This window comes from Saccopteryx leptura, chromosome 3 (assembly GCF_036850995.1).
Source record: "Saccopteryx leptura isolate mSacLep1 chromosome 3, mSacLep1_pri_phased_curated, whole genome shotgun sequence".
In the NCBI taxonomy this organism is placed as follows: Eukaryota; Metazoa; Chordata; class Mammalia; order Chiroptera; family Emballonuridae; genus Saccopteryx; species Saccopteryx leptura.
In genome coordinates, this window is record NC_089505.1 from 45,233,787 (window position 1) to 45,256,782 (window position 22,996).

The 22,996-nt window shown below is 41.9% G+C and overlaps 1 protein-coding gene across 2 annotated transcripts in view; it reads right to left on the minus strand.

Moving 5' to 3' along the window:
• Nucleotides 1-13,622: 13,622 nt before the first annotated feature.
• Nucleotides 13,623-22,996, minus strand: part of DCBLD1 (discoidin, CUB and LCCL domain containing 1) — a 72,330-nt gene continuing 62,956 nt past the window's right edge. Inside the window, exons 9-15 of one of the 2 annotated variants that reach the window (XM_066373384.1) lie at nucleotides 22,488-22,612; nucleotides 22,068-22,215; nucleotides 21,860-21,967; nucleotides 19,199-19,283; nucleotides 18,911-18,960; nucleotides 17,794-17,913; nucleotides 13,623-15,420 (exon numbers count right to left, since the gene is read on the minus strand). In XM_066373384.1, the coding sequence (XP_066229481.1) occupies nucleotides 14,915-15,420; nucleotides 17,794-17,913; nucleotides 18,911-18,960; nucleotides 19,199-19,283; nucleotides 21,860-21,967; nucleotides 22,068-22,215; nucleotides 22,488-22,612 (1,142 nt within the window). In that variant the 3' untranslated portion in view covers nucleotides 13,623-14,914. The remainder of the gene's footprint in view (nucleotides 15,421-17,793; nucleotides 17,914-18,910; nucleotides 18,961-19,198; nucleotides 19,284-21,859; nucleotides 21,968-22,067; nucleotides 22,216-22,487; nucleotides 22,613-22,996) is intronic. The other variant, XM_066373385.1, reaches the window with a different exon arrangement.

Below are 22,996 nucleotides of genomic sequence, written 5' to 3' on the forward strand. Positions count from 1 at the left end.
AAATAATAAATTTTGTTTCACATTAATATTTTGGTAAATCATTTATTTCTTGTAGTTTCTATTATTTGTACCAAGTCATAAAGTGTATGCAAAGGCTGAATAGAACAATTTTGGGGGGGGGGTAGGAATTAACTGGTCTTAGGAACTGTTTAATCTGAGTTAAAAACATGTTGGTTGGAAGGAACTGTCAGAGCAGCTGTGGGAATAGTTTGTTAAAACTTAGACGGCAAAAACTCCGGTCTCCTTGGGTTAGTTTTGTATGACAAGTATTGATAGCCAGTGTTATCTATGAGGATAACATTGATAAAAATCAGAAAACCAACAACCAGCAATACTATTAGACAGTATAAGAGAGTATTCTTCCATTTTATCATCTAAGCATATATAATTTAGAAATTACATTGTGTGTAAAATAAATTGTAGGAAAATCTATACTGCTGTTTTTTTTGTTTTTTTCCTCAGAAGTCATCTATCTGTAGCTCACATCAGAACTAGATACAATATGTGCAGGAATGTCCTGTCTTTGCTTAGAATATGTGAGGTTAGTCAGAAAGAGACACTTCTAAATGGTATTTTGCACTCATAAGTCATTTCAGAAAATTACTTGTTATGAATATTTATAAACATTTTTTTTTGTCTCTGACTAACCTGGATTTAGTCCTAACTTAAAAATGCTGTCTATGTATCTGTTTAAATTCCCAGTGAAACAAGTAATTTAGAAAAGCTTTTCCCCCAGAACAGTATCTTGTAGGATATCGTTCAGTTTATATCAAAGATTATTTTTGTCTTTTCTTTGTTAATCGGCATTCTATTTTAGGTGATTTATATACAGTGTGTCCGTAAAGTCATGGTGCACTTTTGACAGGTCACAGGAAAGCAATAAAAAAATAATAGAAATGTGAAATCTGCACCACATAAAAGGAAAACTCCCAGTTTCATACCTGTTCAGTGCAGTTCGATGTGGGCTCACGCACAGATTTTTTAGGGCTCCTTAGGTAGCTATCCCGTATAGCCTCTACAGACTCCTCACTGAATGATGGCCTACCAGAACGGGGTTTCTCCACCAAACTGCCGGTTTCCTTCAACTGCTTATCCCACCGAGTAATGTTATTCCTATGTGGTGGCGCTTCGTTATAAACACGCCGATATTCATGTTGCACTTTGGTCACGGATTCGAATTTAGCGAGCCACAGACATACTGAACTCTCCTCTGTACCATCCATATCTTGACCGGCATGGCCGTGGGCTGCTCCGCTGTAATCACGGTGTTACGTCATCATCTGCGCATGCATACATGCCACATCATCCTACAGAAACTGGGAGGGTTTTCCTTTTATTTGGTGCAGATTTCACATTTCTGTCGTCTTTTGTTGCTTTCCTGTGACCGGTCAAAAGTGCACCATGACTTTACGGACACACTGTATATATAAATATATATAACTAAAAGGTATTGCAAATACCTATGTGTTGGTGCTAAAGTTTTGTCTGACAGTCATTTTCAGGTGCACTTTGAAAGCTGCAATGGCTTGTGGCAGCCGTGAGAACATCTGTCCACTCCACCAGGAGGAACTGGACTGGGCCGCGGCCTGCCCAGCTCCTGTACCCTGAAGCCTATTGCTGTTAACATGGGGCTCTGCTTCTCACACGCTGGGCCAGCCGAGGACAGATCTTGAGAGGGATCTTCCACCTTGACTTTGGCTTGAGGGCTCCCTGATGGTCTTGCCAGACTCCCTGAGCATCATGTTGTAGTTTCAGTTGCTTTCACCTCACCTCTTTTCCTGCTTTCATCTTCTGGAGTCACCTGCATCTGGGTCTGGTTGCCTCCCAGCTCCCTCCTGGTTTTCCCCCACCAGCATTGCCCCTTTTAATCCATTACACAGTTGACCCCTTCTTGGTCTTGGTGTCTGCTTCTTGGAGGACCCAGACTAACAGGTGGACAAGGAGAGCTGAGGAAAGAGGGTATAAGGAGATCAGGTGCTGGCTCATCTCCCACCCCCACAGTAAAGAAGACTCCATCCCGATCTGTAAGTGGGATACATGCAGTCTTCGGCATGAGGCCATGGCTCGGTCACTAAGTATTTCACAGATGATGCTCAGTAAAGAGTTACCACAGCCCTGGCCAGTTGGCTCAGTGGTAGAGCATCAGCCTGGTGTGCAGGAGTCCCGGGTTCGATTCCCAGCCAAGGCACACAGGAGAAGCGCCCATCTGCTTCTCCACCCCTCCCCCTCTCCTTCCTCTCTGTCTCTCTCTTCTTCTCCCGCAGCCAAGGCTCCACTGGAGCAAAGTTTGCCCGGGCGCTGAGGATGGCTCTGTGGCCTCTGCCTCAGGTGCTAGAATGGCTCTGATTGCGGCAGAGCGACGCCCCCTGGTGGGCATGCCGGGTGGACCCCGGTCAAGTGCATGCAGGAGTCTGTCTGATTGCCTCCCTGTTTCCAGCTTCGGAAAAATAAAAAAATAAATTAAAAAAAAAAAGAGTTACCACAGCAGGCCTCCAACCTGTTACCCTTATGAAGTCCTGTTTGCAAGTTCGCCTTGGTCTAATGTCTGGCAGTGATTTCAGAAGTGTTTTACCCCATTTCCTAACTGGTAAGAGTGGTTTACTGTACCGGAAATGTTTGTACAAACAAATGGGTTTATGTTGAATACCTGCTTTCTTTCTGGGAATCTGAAATTTTGGTACAAGCTAGTCAGAGTGCACCCATATGACTAAATCCAATAAAAATTCTGGTTTCGCAGAACAGAAACCCCAGAAGTAAACCCAGGCCTTTATGGTCAATGAATATTTGACAAAGGAGGCAAGAGCATACCATGGAGTAAACAGAGTCTATTCAATAAATAATGATGGGAAAATTGAACAGGAACATGCAAAAAAGAAAATGAAACTAGACCACCAACTTACACCATACACAAGAATAAATCCAAAATGGATAAAAGACTTAAATGTAAGTCACAAAATGATAAAAATCTTAGAAGAAAACAGGCAGCAGAATCTCAGACATCTCTCATAGCAATATTTTTGCCAGCATTTTGCCAATATTATGTCTCCTCAAGCAAGTGAAACAAAGGAAAAAATAAATGGGAACTACATCAAATAAAAAGGCTTTTGCACAGCAAAATACACCATCAACAAAATGAAAAACAACCCACTCAATAGAACATATTAGCTGATATATTTGATAAGGGGCTAATAACCAAAATTTATAAAAAACTTATAGAATTCAACACCAGGGAGACAAACATTCTAATTTAAAAAATGGGCATAGGGCCTGAGTAGATAGACACTTTTTCAACAAGAGCATACAGATGGCCAACGGGCATATGAAAAAATGCTCATCACTAATCATCAGAGATGCAAATTAAGACCACAATGAGATATCATCACCTCACAGCTGCCAGAATGTCTATCATCAATAAATCAACAAATAAGCGCTGGTGAAGACGTGGAGAAAAGGGAACCCTCCTGCACTGCTGGTGGGAATGCGGACTTGTGCAGCCACTGTGGAATACACTATGCGGTTTCTTCAAAAAATTAAAAATGGAACTGCCTTTTGACCCAGCTATCCCACTTCTGGGAATATATCCTAAAAACCTCTAAACACTAATTTGAAAGAATACATGTACCCCCATGTTCATTTGCAGCATTATTTACAATAGCCAAGGTCTGGAAACAGCCCAAGTGTCCATCAGTGGGCTAGTGCATAAAAAAGCTGTGGTACATATACACAATGGAATACTATGTGGCCATAAAAAAGAATAAAATCCTACCTTTTGCAACAGCATGGGTGGACCTGGAGATTATTATGCTAAATGAAATAAGCCAGGCAGAGGAAGACAAATACCATATGATCTCACATATATGGAATCTAACGAACATTATAAATTGATGAACAAAATAGAAACAGGCACGGACACAAGGAATAGATGGATAGCAGTTAGAGGGGAGAAGGGTGAGGGCACTGGATGAAAGAAGGAGAAGGGGGTAGTCAAAAAACATATATCCATAACACACAGACACAGACAACAGGGTGGCAACAGCCAGAGGGAAAGTGGGGGTGGAGGGAGAGGGAGGGGGGCAAAGTGGGGGTGAGGGGGTGAAAAAGAGACTTCACCTGGGGTGGAGGGTGCCAGATGCTACGGGTAGATGGTGTTCCACTGAATTGTACACTTAAAACCTGTATGGTTTGGTAAACCATGTCATCCCAATGAATTAAAAATAGATTAGACAAAGAAAACCTCAAAACCTTGGCCTATGCCTAGGCTTGGGCAAGCTTCCCTGATGAATAATACTTCATAGATGTTACACATCGTTGCTGGAGGAATTAAGCTCATCCTCTGTGACTCTTCTGGGACAAGACCCATGGAGCTTGTGCCTGGTTCCCTCTGGTTTTTTCATGTGCTTTTCCCTCGGTTGATTCTGTTTGATGTTCTTTCTCTAAAATTCAGTGGTAGTCAACCTGGTCCCTACCGCACACAGGTGGGCGTTCCAGCTTTCATGGTGGGTGGTAGCGGAGCAACCAAAGTATAAATAAAAACAGATTTAACTATAGTAAGTTGTTTCATAAAGATTTATTCTGCCAAACTTAGCGAAAATCCGACATAAAGTACTTGGTAAGTAATTATTATTATGTGCTTTAACTTGCTGTAACTCTGCTTTATAAATTTTATAAAGTAAAGTTACTTTCCTACTTTATAAATCACCATTACTGTGGAACTGGTGGGCGGTTAGAAAATTTTACTGCTAACAGAGATACAAAAATTTTACTGCTAACAGTATAAAAAGGTTGACTACCGCTGCTCTAAATCATGGTCATGAGTACACTTTTATGCTTAGTCCTGTGGGTTTTTCTAACAAATCACTCAACCTGGGGGTGGTCTTGGACACCCCAGACACAGGTGGTAACTTGGGCAAATGCCCCCCAAGAAAAGGAATTCTTTAGAAGTTCAATGACAAAAGCATTTGATAAATATGGGGAGAAAAATGCCTACAAGAAGAGCAGAGTTGGCTAGTTCCTGCTGGGTTGTACTGATGACTTACAGCAGGATAAGAGAGACTGGGGGCTGTCATCAAGCTGTTCGTGCCAAAATAAGAGGCCTGGAGGACGTGTGGGAAGCTTACAAGGAGGCCTGGAGTGAAACAGCTGAGCTTCAGGCAGGCTATTTAATTATTATAGTCACAGAACTTCAGAGACGTGAATATTTAGCCAAGTTCAGTTTTGCTTTTCTGTTTTGTTTCTTAAATTTGTGTCATGCATTATGTGTAATTGAAGCTAGGACATAGATAACATTCATCCATTTTTATTTTTCTTCTTTTCCAAGTGAGAAGAGGGGGCATAGAGAGACAGACTCCCATATGAGCCCCAACTGGAATCCACCTGGCAACCCCCATCTGGGGCCTATGGTCTGCCCATCTATTTTTTTTTAACTGATTTTAATTTATTGTGTTTACATAGATTCTAGTGTGGCCCCAAATGCACCCCCCTTCCCCCGTATTCCCCTCAACATCTCCCTTGTACCCCTCCCTACAGCGCCCTCCCCCCTTCCCTTCAGGTTTATCCCATCCTATCATCCCCCTTCCCTCTGTCCTCTTTTACTCTGGTCCCTTTGATCCCTCCTCTGTCTCAATTCTATTCCTCAGTTCATATTGTTATTGGATTCCTCAAATGAGCGAGGTCATAGCGAAAATCTGGAAACAGCCCAAGTGTCTGTCAGTGGACGAGTGGATTACTATGGGGCCATGAAAAAGAAGGAAATCTTACCTTTTGCAACAACATGGATGGACCTGGAAACTATTATGTTAAGTGAAATAAGCCAGGCAGAAAAAGAAAAATATCTGCCCATCTATTTTTAACATCTGAGGTGGAGGCTCCATGGAGTCATCCTTGGTGCCTGGGGTCAATGCACTGGAACCAATTGAGCCATGGCTGCAGGAGAGGAAGAGAGAGAGAGAGAAGGGGGAAGGGTAGAGAAGTAGATGGTCATTTCTCCTGTGTGCCTTGACCAGGAATTGAACCTGAGACAACCACATGCTGGCCCAATGCTCTAACACTGAGCAAATCTGCCACCAAGTTTTATTTTGTGAAAGTCAAGGCTCTGATGGAGAAAACCTAGAACCTTGAAACATGCCATAGGTACATCTGGATGGAGCCCCTTGAGGATGCTGACTCTGCAGCCCCTGCTGCCCTTGGTCTTACAAAGGTAGCTCTCCCCAGTGAATCACCTCTGTTCATGCTAGAAGATGTTGCCAAGACTGCTACTCACCAATCCCCACACCTCTCCGAGAATAACTAACTGCCCCCATTTTATTCTGGGCTTCAAGGTTTATAACCAGGGTGAAATTCTAGCCAAGTCTGGCTGGAGATGTGCTGGGTTTGGTGAGGGAGACTAGACATGGAAAAGAATTAGCTAGGATATACTGGCAGGAGCCAAGCAGGCGTAATTGGAATTGGATTTTACTTTATTATTTTATTATTTTTTATTTTTTGTATTTTTCTGAAGCTGGAAAACAGGGAGAGACAGTCAGACAGACTCCCGCATGCGCCCGACCGGGATCCACCCGGCACGCCCACTAGGGGCGACGCTCTGCCCACCAGGGGGCGATGCTCTGCCCCTCTGGGTCGTTCTTTTGTGACCAGAGCCACTCTAGCGCCTGGGGCAGAGGCCAAGGAGCCATCCCCAGCGCCCGGGCCATCTTTGCTCCAATGGAGCCTCGGCTGCGAGAGGGGAAGAGAGAGACAGAGAGGAAGGAGGGGGGCGGGGTGGAGAAGCAAATGGGCGCTTCTCCTATGTGCCCTGGCCGGGAATTGAACCTGGGTCCCCCGCACGCCAGGCCGACGCTCTACCGCTGAGCCAACCGGCCAGGGCGGAATTGGATTTTTTTTTTTTTTTTAAATATCTTATTTATTGATTTTTTTAGAGAGAGAGGAGTGAGAGAGAAAGAGAGAGACAGAGAGAGAGAGAGAGAGAAGGGGGAGGAGCAGGAAGCATCAACTCCCATATGTGCCTTGACCAGGCAAGCCCAAGGTTTGGAACCGGCGACCTCAGTGTTCCAGGTCGACGCTTTATCCCACTGCGCCACCACAGGTCAGGCCGGAATTGGATTTTGAGAGTGCTTGATCAAAGACTAAATTCTCCAGTTAAAAGAAAGAATTCTAATTGGAAAAAATAATCCAGTGACAAGTTGTTTATAAGGAACACACCGAAAAATAAAGACTCAGAGTTTGAAGGTGAAAGGGTAAAGAATATACATTGATTATATGTTCTCCAAAGGCCACTGAGATACTCTCATCAGAGAAAACAGACTTAAAAAGCAGATTAAAAAAAAAAAAAAAGCAAAAGGGGTAGAGACAGCTACTTAAATTCTTAAAGAATCAATTCACTACAAAGTTAAAATGATTTTAATATTGAATATACATATTTAAAATGATCTCAAAGTATATAAAACAAAAATTAATAGAACTGTAGAACATTATAAAATTCCATCACAATAGTGGGAGATTACAACAAAACTTTCAAAGAAATCAGGAAAGGAAGATTTGAACAGCAAAAGTAAGAAGATTGTTTTAATGTTCAAGTTAAGAGGGTGTTTGGTTGTCAAAGAAAGACATATGGCTTATAAGTAGGAGGATAGATGAATGAACTATAAGAAGGAAAATTAGATAAATGTAAAGCTGACAAAAACTTGGATTCTATGGCTTTGGAAAGGTAAAATTTGCAATTTGGTAAAGTGACAGCAGGGGGCAGCAGAATCCAAATGTGATCATTTTGCCTATTAGGGCTGGAATGCTTGACAAAGATTATCAAATAAAATACTCTTTATTATGAGGGTGAATAAATTGAGGACTAGAAAAGTTATATTATTTGTCCAGGGTCACACAGGTAGTAAGCGTCAAAGTCAGGACTCAAATCCCGCTCTTGATTTTACTTGAACGGGCCACTTTCAAAGAGCAAAAGGGGAAATACAGATGAAATTGTCAGCTTTTCAGTCTTTCTCCTCAATAATTATATTACTTTTTCTTAAATGGTGCCAGGTTTGATGAATCCCAGACTGATCCAGTTTTGATTTTCAAAATGATGATTGAGCTGGATTTGAAGTTAACTAGATATAATTTTTCTATAGTCGAGTGAATGTTAGCATGCCAGAATTGAAGTTACACAGTGGGTGTTCAGGTCCTGGGGCTACTGCATTCCGGTCCCCACCCCAGTCCAAACACAGGCGACCTCTCAGTGTGCACACACAGTCCCCACTTTCTTTAGGGGCAAGGCTGTAACAGGGATACTTGTGACATCAGAGGAAGGTGTCAATCTTACCAAGTGCCTCCCTGGGGTTAGGACATTTTTACTTCTGTCTTGGGCAGTAACAAATGGCTTGTCAACTTCTGAAAAACAGTAGAACTAAAAAAAAAAAATTAAAAACTGATTTTTATTTCAGGGGAAAAAATGACAAAATAGATAAACTTCTGGAAAAATAACCATGAAAAGCTAGAGTCAAGGCACGTATAAAATAAGAAATGAGGTAAAAACAGCCATCAGAGCAGAGGAAACTAAAAGGATAATAGACTATTTTGCTCAATTATTTATGAATAAATGTAAGATAATATAATTTTATCAAAACTAAAATTTAAAAATTAAAAAAAATTTCCATTAAAAAAATTATCAGAGTGTCACCCCCTCCCACCACATTACCACAATATCCAGGTGCATGGACCAACGCTATCAACCCTTTTTTTAAAAGCCGGTAATTCCAATGCCGAGCTTGAGAAAACTTGAAAATGTTGAAAACTTCTGAATTGTTTTTGTCAAGCTAATAAAACCTGAGAAGACTGACACAAAGAAAGAAAATTACAGACCTATCTCACAAAAGAACAGTAATGCAAAAATCTTAAAATGTTATCAACGTGAGTTCAGCAGCACTTTATTTTTATTTTTTATTTTTTTCAGCAGCATTTTAATGAACTCATCCATCATCACCAAATGTTTAATATTGGGACATCTAAAGATGTTAGTAATCATATGGCTGGGTCTAGAGAGTGGTCCAAGGGAAGAAATTATTTGCTTCTAATTCCATAGATGCTGAAAAAGCACTGGTCAAAATTCAACACCTGTTCCTAATGAGGAAAAACAAGGGGCTAAATGGACGCTTTCTTAACATAATAACATACACTTCCACATAATCTTGGTCCCAAAGCCAGTATCACTCTTAATAGGGAGATATTAGGTGCGTTTAATATGGCACTAGAAATATTGACAATGGAATTAAATGCATATATAATATATTGTAAAGGAGATTGTACCAGCACTATTTATGGATATTAAGATCACGTTCTCAAAATCTAAAAGAATAAACTAAAAACTTACTAGAAACAATAAGGAAATATATACTGCTCACAAAAATTAGGGCATATTTTATAGTTTCATATTCATTTTGAAATATCCCCTAATTTTTATGAGCAATATAATAAAGGAGCAGCATATAAAATCAAACAAGAAGATATCTTAATTTAAAAATTTAAATTTAAATAACATATAAAACAGGTAGTAGCGACATGGTACTTACCATGGGTCAGGCGCTGTTCTAGTGGTTTTACATGTATAAACCCTTGCGATCGCCACTACAGCCTGATGAGGTATATACCATTATCTCCATTTGTAAATAGGAAATGGAGTCATAGAGGTAAAATAACACTTCCTTGATCACAACCAGAGCAGAATTTGACTCCAGCTCATGAGTCCCAGGATCCATGCATTTTTCCCGACTAGGGCCATAGTGGTTCTAGATATATAAAAGGAGAGGCATAGGACCATTTGCAATGTTAACAATAAAAAAAAATGCCTAAGCATAAATTAGAACATGTGTAGTATTTATATGAAACCATTAAAAATGTTCTGAAATAACGCACCAGAAGGACTGAACAAATGTAAAGGGCTACTATGTTTTGTGTACATGTATAACTAACAAAAAAAATAAAATTTACACTAGAAAAAAATGAATGGGAGACAAGGCATATGAAAATTATAAACTCAGGTCACTCTTGGGAGAAAGAGGACAGGTAATCAAAAGCTCCTGGGAAATTCAGGGAGAATTCCTTACACTCGAGAGAGAGCTAAATAAGTTTATAGGCCGAGAGAAGGCTGAGATGCCTGTCAAGAGGGAGAAGACGAAGATAAGGAAAGAGGGGACAACTGGAGCCAAATCTGAAACGCGGAGAAGGCAGTGGGAACCGAAAGGCACGGTAAGGTTTGCAGACCCCTTTTCCACTGACACAGAGGGAAGGGGGAAAGAATTGGAGTGGACGCAGCTTTTTGTAGGAAGAGGGATGAACGGACATTCGCAGGCCCTGATTTTAATGACTTTACCAGGTGAAGAAGGCGGCATTCTCAGTCGAGGGAACTGTGGAGAGTGGCATTGCTTTGGAATAGTTAGCAGTCAAACATAAGTAAAAGGGTTGAGGGGCAATGGGCCCCAGGTAAACTGGAAACTAGGAGTTTGGAAGAGCCCCAGTGTGAATAGTTATGCATGTCCTCCTGTTTCCAGGAGGGGGTATAAAGAAAGTATCCTGGGGGGTGGGAGGGGACTTACATATTTGGGGCCTCAAGGTTTGGCGTTGCTGGAAGGACAATGGAGTGAAAACGCTGGGAGAAACCAGTGCAAGTGACAGATGGGGAACGGATACAATTGTGAAAGTTTAACAACCAGAGGAAAATAACGGGACTTAGGCACTAAATATCTTAACGAGATCTATAAACAAGGATGATAAAAAGCTTACTAAGTAGGAGGTATCAGAAGACTAGCCGGTTCTGAGCAGAGACAGGATTGCTACGATGTTGGAGCTGGAGCTCTTGCTGATATCTGAGAGGATGGAAGTGGTGTAAATGGAATGGAGATTACTAGAGGTAAAAATAAATAAAGTGACCATGTCGGACACTGAGTTCTCCAACATGAGTTCAGGGGAAGTAGTATTGGGGAAAAAGGGGGGAACTGAGAATTTTTCAGAGTTGATAATGATGAATCCTAAAATTCCAGAAGCACAGTCCTAAGTTGTATAAATACAAACAAATTCACAGCTGAAGATATAGTAGTAAAATTGCAGAGCAAAAATCTTTAAAGACTGTAGGGCAGTGGTTTTCAACATTTTTATACTTGGGGTCCAGTGAAAACAGAATTATTTCAAGGACAGCTAAGGCAGAAATCACTCTGAGCATAAGGTCATTGGGCCTATAATCTTCATACAACATCAAGATGGTTAACTCTTGTGCAGACCCGCACGAAATTTCTGGCAGACCAGTCTGCAGATCACGGGTTGAAAAACATTGCTCTAGGGGAATTTTTTTCCCAGAACACAGAGACCAGGAAAGATACCTGCAGTGTGAGATAAGACCTGTAGTGGGCCGTGAATGTGGTGCTGGGGGTTCAAGGCGAGCGCTGGGTAACTGGATGGGCTGTGTTTGGGGCAGGATTGTAATCAACCCAACTTCCCATTAGTGGAATGCAACTGCTCCCAGGCCCTGGCCAGAGCCTAGGCATGCTCTCTCAACTTCAGTAAGTACAGAGCAAATGCTACTGCCAGAACTTTAGCAATGATTGGGTGTATGAATGAACACAAGAGAAGCATTCTGAAAATAGTGAGGCCAATTTGGACTGCTGAACTGATGTATTTATGAAAGTTTGTCCATAGTGTCTAAAGCCGTGCCCAAAATACAAATGTGATTTCACTCTCTAAGAATCCAAAGCAAGTGTAATAAACAAAACAATCTCTCACATCCTTTCTAGATGTTTTCTAGGCTATTATAAATACTAATAAAAGTTTTAATAATAGTAGTAAACCCTAGAGCAGGGGTCGGGAAGCTTTTTGGCTGAGAGAGCCATGAATGCCACATATATTAAAATATAATTCCATGAGAGCCATACAACGACCCGTGTACCTTACGCATTATCCAACAAAAATTTGGTGTTGTCCCGGAGGACAGCTGTGATTGGCTCCAGCCACCCGCAACCATGAACATGAGCAGTAGGAAATGAATGGATTGTAATACATGAGAATGTTTTATATTTTTAACATTATTTTTTTTATTAAAGATTTGTCTGCGAGCCAGATGTAGCCATCAAAAGAGCCACATCTGGCTTGGGAACCATAAGTTCCCGACCCCTGCCCTAGAGCAAAGTTTTAGCAGCAGCCGCCTCTGTGGTCTGTGTAAATGTCAGAGCAGAAGGGTTTCCATCACAACTGGAAGATGTGACAGAAAGCAATCTTTGTCTCCCAACAGAATCTGATAACGAAGAAACCAGAAATTTGGAATGATCTCATTCTTGCATTGTCGTATGTGCTAATGTTGCGAAACACCAAGAAAGACGTAGTCTTTTTTCTGCTCTTATCATTTTGTTTTAGGCTTGGCTGTGTAGGGTCTCTTAGACCTTTCCACTCACCCACTCTGATCTACACAGCAAGGCCACCCTGCAGAAGTGCTGCCCCAAACCAAAGTCTTGTTCTCCCCTTTCTGTCATGATTAAGATAATGAGCACAGGGAAGAAATGTGATGGGTGGAAACGGCTCCCTTATCTATTCTTATGGACTAATATTTTAATGTTGAAGTACTCACCTGGGAGGGGCGGGGTAGGACCTATTGTAGAACAGACACTTTGTAAGTGTTGTCCCAGTAGATTGTCATCTGTAAGCCTTGGAGGAAGACATATTAACAACATTTTTACACATGAGGAAACTGGGATTCAGGGTTATAAAATGGCAGACTAAATATACAAATGGATAATGGTCATACTATATATAAAAATATAACTCTGATTGCCAGCCTACAGCAATAGATGCAAGAAACCCACCCATTATTGACAGTAGCCAGCCTAGAAAGTCAGTATGCTATAAATCAGACCGCTACGAAGTCAGACCACTATTTCCGGTAACAATCCAGGAAGCCAAACAATAACACCTGTAATAATCAACCTCAAATCTTTAGGATTTGATTACTAACTGTTAGCTTCCCTAATCTTTGTTCCACTTCTAACTTAGGACCAACCAGAGAAAACAAGATATGCTCCCCTCCCCAATTATCAGAAGGTCCACTTCTAGTTAACCCCTCCATGAGTTCCCCCAGGCCAACAGCTCCCAAAAGGGCATACCTGAAGCTTCCCCTTTCCCACTCTAAAGCCTTTCCATTCCTCTGCTGCCTTTGTCTCTCTCTGCCAAAATGCAAATGATGGCGGATGATTCCACTGCTACAGCAAGGTCCTGAATAGCCTCTGCTTGTTCTCAAGTGGTTGGTCTTCACTTCTTCCCACAATACCTGGCCCATCCTTCAGCTATTGTGTCGCATATCAGGATCTGGAACCAAGACCCATCTGCCCCCAAGTCCATGCTTCTTCCACTGTACCACCTGTCCTTTTATGGAGCCTGAGCCGCAAGCAGACACCAATGAGAAGCACAGGCATTTATTAATGTGCATACAAAACCATGTAAAGGCCACAAAGTATCATTATCCTCTACAATAACCAACAGATAGTCTGTGACTGTCCAGCATCCTCACTATTTTAATATTTATACTTTTCACAGAAAGTTATAATCATACAAGTAAGATTATAATACATTGTTTGGAGAAAGGATTTTTTTGGTCCACATTTTCTATTGAACAAACTACCAAACACATGTTTTCCTCTTTGGCAAAGAGGTTAAACCCCCACAGTGAATTCACAAAGCAAACTCAGGTAAAACCCACTGAGCATGAGGTACAGCTAAGGTGTGAGCTGATCTGGATTTATAGACACATAATGGAGGGGGAAAGTGTGCTTACAAAATCAGTTCAGCTCCCAACAATCAGTAGAAACAGCTCTCCTTAGATTTGGATTCAGTCACTTTTGTAAGAACACACTTCAAATAACTATTTTTGTGTTTCAGAGTACAATGAGCTATTGCTGGAGAAAGTCATGAAAAGTGTGGGCGTTTGACCTCAGCACTATTTTTAATCTGAGGTACAAAAGCGTGGGACCCGGGGATTCAGGCTGTAACTGCTGTGCCACCTCCGTTCAGTTTGTTGGGACAGCAGTTTTGGTTGCAGTGAGGTCTCAGCATTTGGCTCTGCAGAGAGTTTGAAAAGGTGGATTTGTGTGGGGAAGCCACACAGTCCCGGCCAGGTCTGACGTGAGGAAGAAGCAAAGCGTGATGAGGCCAGTTCCTCAGGAACTCAGGGACCCGGTCCCGCCGCAGGCAGGGCGGCGAGGGCCCTGCTCGTTCGTGCCCTGACGGGCCTCCGCACATCCCCACTGACGTGGCTGAGGTGGCTGTGAGTGCATGTGCTTTTCTAATCTACAATCATAATCGCTAACAACCACCCTGGTGTGCTTTTCATGCTTCAAGTAATTTCATTCCTTCCAGAAGAATGTTAAAAATGCTTTTAGTTCTAGTTATCAAAGGAACGGAAATGGGCCACAATAACAACAAGATTAAGTTTAAACAGACTTTTTGCCAACGCAGCATCAGAGAAAAGATATTTAACAAGTGATCAGACTAATACTATATATACGATTTTGCAACAGCTGCATTCTCCCACTGAACCTCTTTGCAGAACTAAAAAAACTTTTAAGTTACTTTAATTCTTGTTAAATACAACTCTGTACAGACTGCACACTTTACACCAAAGCAGCTCAATATCACAGTTAGAGAAATGAAAATGCCACCGAAAATTGTTTCATTTTTCTAGCCCAACAACACCCAACAGACTCTTCTTGCCCTAAGGGACAGAACAAAACCAGCTGCACAACTTTGTAAACAGTATGAGAGGTGGGTCTCTAGGATTCCACCGCAGGATCCTATTCAATCACACGCACACGCACACGCACACGCACACGCACCTGAACCCAGTGCCGCCCGCAGCCCGACGCTCAGTGCCACGCGGGCTGCTCTCACGTTCTGCTCACAGAAGAGCGGTCACGGCCGTCTGCTGCAGGGGCTTGAGGCAGTCTCGGGGCGCCGAGTAGGCATCGTCCTCCCGGCGCCGGGAGCCGGGCTCCGCACACTCACCGGCTGAGCAGCCGCCGGCTTTGGGCTGGTCGTAGCCCGGGCCCGGGAGCACGGGGCTCTGCGGCGTTTGGTAGCCCTGGCCGGCGGCGCCGGCTGCAGCGGTAGCGGCGGAGAAGCTGCCGGAAGACAGTGAGTGCCTGTGCGCCGGCACGCGGTAGCCGCCCCGCGCCGAGAAGGTGTGCGCGCGGGCCAGGGGCCGCTCCACGATGGGCGTGGCGTACTCGGGCTCGGCGCTGGTCAGCGGCAGCGCGTACTCGTGGCTGCGGGCGTGCGGGCGGCGGTAGTGGCTGCTGGGCTCGGCGCTCTCCCCAGCCTCGCTGGCCTCAGTGTCCATGGGCCGGAAGGTGGAGCCCTTCCTCGTGACTGTCCCGGTGCCAATCATGAGAGGCTGCTGGTAATCTGAAACAAAAAACGCATAAATCACATCATTTGTGTGACACACGGAGCAGTTTGTAGAGAAGGGTGTTCTGCTCAACCAACTCTCCGCTGAGTGCCTAAAGTGCACCAGCACGAGAAAGACCACAGTACAAAAGGCAAAGATTATCACACTCAGAGGCTTACACACCACACACCTGTACCGAGAAGCCAGCAGTCACAGGAAACAAGAGAGACAGAGATCACGTTTAACACTGACTGGCTGTGTGGGCAAAAATAGTTCACGGAGCTCCTAAACTAGCTGTTGAAATGCCAAATTTTGGAATTGGGCAGAGAGTCATTTAACAACCTTATAAGCACCATGAAAATAGAGTTTGATTTGGCGAGAGTATGAGGGATATGAAGTAGTTTAATAGACTATAAAGATAAAAATAGGAGATTGGGAATTAATGATAATGATAAAACCCACATTTCTTGAGTCATTATTCCATGACAGGCAACATTCTAAGATATTAAGCTATCAATTATTAAAACCTCAAAGAAAAAAAAAAGAGAAAGAAAAGTACAACGAAGTAGGGACTATTGTTTTAATTTTACAAACGGAAAACTGACACAGAGATTCAGACTTTTCCAGAGCATACACTGTCAGCCAGTGGAGCTGGAACTGGAGCACATGTCCCCAGTGTGCACTGTTGACCATTATTAGCTTGAGCTTGAGAAGCACCAAGTGTGTTGCTAGGAAGTTTGATTTAATTCTGAAGAAACCTACTGAGGACTCCAAATTAGAGACTGGTACAGTTAGTGGTAACTCTGTAGGTGGACTGAAGAACGACAAAACAACAACAACAGCAAACAAACAAACGAGAAGTAAAAAGCAAAGAGAAATGAAACATAGAAATCACAAACTAGGGAACTGGCACCAGCCTAAGGAAGGCCATGCTTCGGAGACGGGACTCAGAGATAAGTATTACCAATAATGTGGGAGTGGGAGGTGGAAAGAAGGTGTCGAACCCTTCCCCGGTGAAGCCCGGAAGACCCGGATGCAGAGTTGGGAAGACACTTCGAAGAACAATGCACAGAGTACTGTGGGGAGGTTTCAGAACAATGGGTTTGATTTTGGACACCCTGAAGAACACCTGCAGGTGGAGATGTCCAGCAGGTACGGATTCGTCACTTAGGACCAGGAGGAGTTTGAATGTGAGCAGCTGAGCAGACAGATCCACAAGGGCTCTGCTGGGAGCTCTGGAGTGCAGACTGCTTAGCGGGGAGACTGCAGCTGTGTGAAGGCAAGAGCAGGACCTGGGCCTGGCACATTTAGGATTCTGAGAAGGATGACGCAGGGAGGGAGGAGGAGAGCCTGCCCTGGAAGCTGAAGTAGAATGAAAGGATGGAGAAGACAGATGAGGGGTTTTCCCCTCTCCTGGCTCGCACCCATGATAGAACTTGAATTTTCAATGGAAAGGAACAAAAAGATGGATTTTGGTTGGAGAGATGTTCTCTTTGCTACTGAAGCAGCTCAGGCCACCTCTCCACTGGCATTTCTCTGACTTTGATATATAAATGCACCACCTAGGAACTTCTGCCTTTCTTGCAAGCTCCCAGATGCTGCTGATGCTGCTGGTCCTCAGAACACACATGGAGAAGTAAGAAGCTAGAGCATGCTACTACGCAGAGTGTGCTCTGTGGATGCCCCATATCTGAACTATCTGTGACAAGTCTGCAGAGACATGAGTACACAAATTGAGGGCAAGTGTTTAGAAACTTACAACAATCTGACAGAGAAATTTTATTCCCCTTGAGTCTAATAAAAAATTAGAGCTTTGTGTTTTATATGTCTTTTTAAAAACTTCATTATTTCTACTAATTTATATTGTATTTTATAAAAGTATTAGTCCTGGATGGATTAGGAATTTTTTTAAAAAGCAAAAAATAGACCTTTCCCGCAGATAGTTTGAGAAACTTGACTCTGGATGATGGCTTATCAGGGACACTGAGGCCATTCGAACACTGGACTTTTTAATCTCCTCTCTCCTCTTCCTCAAAGTCAGGAGCTGTACTTGGTCCATCTTTCTAGTCCTTCTTTCCTAGTGTCTTAATAATCTTAGTAACAAAATCAGGTTAATTAAGAGATGAACCAGATTTAAGTGGTACTTCAGAGCCATGCTTTGGGTGTCATTATAGCCCTACTGGTGCACAAGTCTTGGCCAAATGGGCCTTTTGAGAAAGACCTCAGTGTCAGTTTGAATCTCTGTACAGAGTGCAGAAAGAAACCTTCACTCATTACTGATTTATAGGACCTCGCTAAACAACAGGATTTCGGTCTTATTTCTCTGCAGTCTTCCCTCTCCCATGAGTGACCCCTCCTTCTTAGCACTGTCACAGAGGTTCGATACTTACCGGCCATATCACTTGTGATGAGATCTAACTTTTGAGTCATCTCCTTTTCATTGTCATAGCTGATGGTAAACTCAGCTGACTGATGTCTGGCAAAGGGATATTTAATCTGTTTCCAACAGTCTGGAAGAAAGAGAACAGGAAAGAAGTATTGTCTTAGAAGTATAACACAGAGTCTCCACTGCCCCATGGCATGTTCTTCATGAGCCACAGGTCAGGCTCCCTTCTGCTGGGTAACCTGGTGATAAGTTCAAGGGCATAGTGCTTCGTGTGTGTGTGTGTGTGTGTGTGTGTGTGTGTGTGTGTGTGTGGTAGAAGCAGCATGCTGAGGTTGTTATAACCACAGCACACACTATCCCAACCATGTTTTCCACTGTGCCTTTAAAATGTATTTGTGTACCCATCAGGTCCTGGACTCTCCCTGTGCTAGACCACCTGGCCGTGGCTTTCCACAGCTTTTATGACCCAGAAGAATCAACACAGCTGGCTGCTTAGACCCTGGGGTGTCCCAAGCTGCTCTTGTCCGCTGCCCTCTCTCTGGACTGCTGTTGATGCATTGCTTGAGCATCATGTGTCCTAAGGATTCTCTGAAACCTGAACATGAGCCCTGCCTAGTCCTTCCCCTACTTTCCCAGAGAGGAAAATACAATGGAAGCCTGCAGATGCTGAGTGCTGAACAATGTTAAGTTCACAGATGGGGCTTTTATAATTTCTTGATGACAGGTAATGTGTTGGCCTAAACTCCAATGGCAAAAAAAAAAGGAAAGAAAGAAAAGAAAAAAGGAAGGAAGGAAGGAAGGAAGGAGAGAGAGAGAGAGAGAGAGAGAGAGAGAGAGAAAGAGAAAAAGAAAGAAAGAAAGAGAAAAAGAAAGAAAGAAAAAAAAAAAAGAAAGAGAAAAATGGGTGTTAATAAATGATGGGATGATTTTGAACAAAACTGTCTCTGAAAACTCGGAATTAAAAAGATAGGATAAAACATATTCCTCCCTTATAAATTTGCTAACTTAGAGGCTATAGATTTTCTTTTTTATTTTATTTTAAAAGGCCGAATATTGCATTTAAACAGCAGATCCTGTCCCTCAAAGACAGAATAAAATTGTAGACGGAGATTTCAACCAACCTGTTTTCTGAGCTTTAGCAGATGCATAAAGATTTCCTTTCTTCTTTCTCCTATTAAGACAATAAATCCAATTGAAAAGATTTCTCAATGATAAGAACTGTTTATAAAATAATACAGTACTTGATACTTTCTACTTCTGTCCAGCTTGCTTGTAAAATATAAGTTAACATTTCATCTTAGAAGAAGTAATGTTGCTTTTCTACAGATGAACATCTGAAGAGTTAACTTTTTGGTTTTGTGATTGTGTACAGAATTAGAGAAGAAATTTAAAAATGTAAAGTCACGTACTTTATAAAGGCTGCAGAGATTCCCATTCCAGCGATCAGCAGGGCAAGCAGCACCAGTGGGATAGCAACCATTGTGGCATTGACTCCTAAGAGTGGAAGCACCACATTACAACAGAAGTGACCCGCAGTCACGTTTCATTATCTAACACTCAACCTTGATTTGAAAGGTCTTCAAAGGATTAATATTATATATGGGAAAATGAACACACGCATGACATTTACTGACATTGGAAAACGAAAAGAGAGAATTCAAAATTCTGGCTAAGGTTTAGGAAAATAAAATTTATTCCCACCCCGCTTCCAAAGGCAGCTTTCTTTTTTTAATAATTAATTTTTTTTTTTCAGTTACGGTTGACATACAATATTATATTAGTTTCATATGTAAAACATAGCGATTAGACATTTATATAACTTACAAAGTGATCACCCCAGTAAGTCTAGTTGCATCTAACACCATCCATAGTTACTCCGATATAACTGACTATATTCTCTGTGCTGTACTTTACATCCCCTGACTGGCAATTGTACACCTTAATCCCGTCCCCTTTTTCACCCATGCCCAGTCTCCCTCCCACCTGCAACCAGCAACGTATCTCTATATCTATGAGTTTATTTCCGTTTTGCTTGTTTGCTTATTTTGTTTTTTTTTAGACTCCACATATAAGTGAAATCATATGGTACTTGTCTTTCTTTTTTTTTTTTTTTTTTTTTCATTTTTTTTTTTTCTGAAGCTGGAAGCGGGGGAGAGACAGTCAGACAGACTCCCGCATGCGCCCGACCGGGATCCACCCGGCACGCCCACCATGGGGCGACGCTCTGCCCACCATGGGGCGATGCTCTGCCCATCCTGGGCGTCGCCATATTGCGACCAGAGCCACTCTAGCACCTGGGGCAGAGGCCACAGAGCCAGCCCCAGCGCCCGGGCCATCTTTGCTCCAATGGAGCCTTGGCTGCGGGAGGGGAAGAGAGAGACAGAGAGGAAAGTGCGGCGGAGGGGTGGAGAAGCAAATGGGCGCTTCTCCTGTGTGCCCTGGCCGGGAATCGAACCCGGGTCCTCCGCACGCTAGGCCGACGGTACTTGTCTTTCAATGTCTGATTTATTTCACTTAGTATAATATCTTCTAGGACAATTCATGTTTCTGGCAATTGGCAAGATTTCATTCCAAATGCCAGTTTTCAACATTCTTCAGGGATTAACATTTATTCTGAGCTGTTGCTTGGACCCTATTAGACTCCAAAAGTCAGAATTGAGGGGGAAGGTTTAAAGCTGTCCCACCAGCCAGGAGCTATTCAGACAGGTAAAGAATTTCAGCAGTGGGGAGCTCTTTGCTTGGCTGAAGCAGCCAGTTACTCCCTGACAGTGGGTGGGTTTGGAACTGGACAATAACAGAAACCTGGGGAGCCTGGGCTTCTCATTACGAGAGCTTTGGAGCTGTGGATTGAACGGAAATCCAGCCTGATGACCTCAAACGGCATTTCCACCCTGCTGCATGAAACAGCAGACCGTGTCTTCCTACAACTCTTATTGCTTTAAAAAGGGAGGCCGCTTCACTGGACACTACAGCGGGCCCCAAGCTTGTAGAAATGATACAAACTAAAGGAGAAATATTTGTTCTTCACCCTCTTTATCTATAATCCCTGGGAAGAAAATATAGAGACAACCAGAAATAGAATAGTGTAGTTCATGAAAAGAAAGGATAAGGAACTTAGAAAGTAACAAAACTTATATAAATATCTGTGGTGTTACTTATAAAAGTGGAAATTTGGGGAACATTTAATAACTTAAACATCTAACAACAGGGGAATGGATAATTAAATAATGGTATATCCACAGGAAAAATATTATAAAGATATTAATAATTTTTAAACTATTTAATATTGAAAAATGCTCATAATACAAGTGAAAAATATATGCTGCCAAACAGAATATATGGAATGTTACCATTTTGTCTCAAAGTTATAATGATAATTGATTGGATACAGTGGAATTTGGAGATTATCCATGCATGCTGATTTATGGCATTTATATGTATACTAGTTATATTTCTCTAACCTTTCCCAATTTTATAAAATCAATATACAAGGTATTTTATATTCTGAAAAAATAAATGTACTTTTAATGTTCATTATTTGAATAAATTATACACTTATATGTTCAGAATTTAAAAGTATATAAAGGTATGGAATGGAATATCTATCTCCTGCCTGTTTCTCCTCCACAGAAAGAAAAATTATGTTTCCTGCCATTGTTCCAGAAATACTAGGATGAATATATATATATTATATTTATATAATTTCACACACATATTAGAGTGTTAAATAAACTGTTTTATACTTTGCTTATTCATTTAAATTGTCAATTTATCTCAGAGAGTTTTCTAGAGTACTAACACATTCTTTTGTCATGGCTGAAGAATATTTTATTACATGGATGTGCTATTATTTTTCCATAAAATATTTACTTAGTGTTCAAAGGGCAAAGACTCTTTCTTTCTACTTACAATACTGCAATATATAGTTGTAGACATACATCACACCTCTGAACCATCTACTTCCAGAGGTGTATATGACAGAGAAAACAAATTTTGGTGACACTACTGTGATATTGGTTGGAGTTATCAGTTATACTCCTGAGGAAATCACACAACAATAAGTGCTCTACCTGTGGGCATTTCTTTAGAAGGGACGATTTTTGTGATTGTCTCATCTTCTCTTTTAGTTGAATCGACAGAATTTGAATTGGTTCGGCGCCATACCAATGAATCGTTACCTGAGATAGAAGAGATATTGGAAAAAGTACATTAGTAACAACAATTTGTGAAAGGAGATGACCAGAACTAAATTATTAACTGACTCGCCCTGAATCTTACCTTGTGTAATTTGGCAACCAATGAGCTCCACTTTCAAGGCAATCCTCTGATGCCACGTTTGGGGGACTACCCGCACGTATCTGGCCACGATGGGAGGGATGAAGTTGTTTGTCACCGGATCCCGAAAATTAAAGTTGCCCCGAAACACCTGTGGAAACAGGTAACTTTAACCTGAAGGTTCTATCAGTTAGTTTCTAGGTCTTTGAGAACCCATTGATACCTGATTACATAAAACCAAACCGGGAATTCTGTTTGTTACATTTGTAGACACTCCTGATAGCCAAGATACAAGGATTTGCAAAGAAAGCCCAGGTTATCTAACTAAGGTGGTGCTGCGAATCTGTTTCCTGGAAACACACTGATGAAAATATTTGGAGGCTTGATCTTCTACTTAGTTCTTTCCTCCAGAGTTTCTCTTACCTTCTTTTCATTAGTCATAATTCCTTTGTAGGTCCTCCACTTTGAGTTGTTATTTTTGAAGTTCATCACAAAACTCTTAACATAAAAGTTGAAATTGGGCTGTGTGGATTCTGTGGTCCTAATTCCTTATAAAAGAAAATATTATTTATAGGTTAATTTTAAAAATACATTCTATATAACATATATTTTAATTTCAGGTCCCCCCCCCCCCACTCAATTGAAATCTCAAATCATGTCACAGGCCAACTGTTCTTATTTGCATTTGCACTTAGAAACCTGGTCCCAGATGAGTGTTTTCACACCGACACATGCCATGAAAGGGTTCACCATTAAGGTATCAGTTCTGTAATCCACACATTCAGACCTATAGCCTTCGCACAAGCTCTTCAATGGAGACAACGTGAGGATTAAGCTGTAGTGCTCTTTGAGGCATCTATGTAAATCTATGAAATCAAAAATGATTTCAACCACAAGTCATTCACATTCACGACACTGCTCTGTGTCTGTAC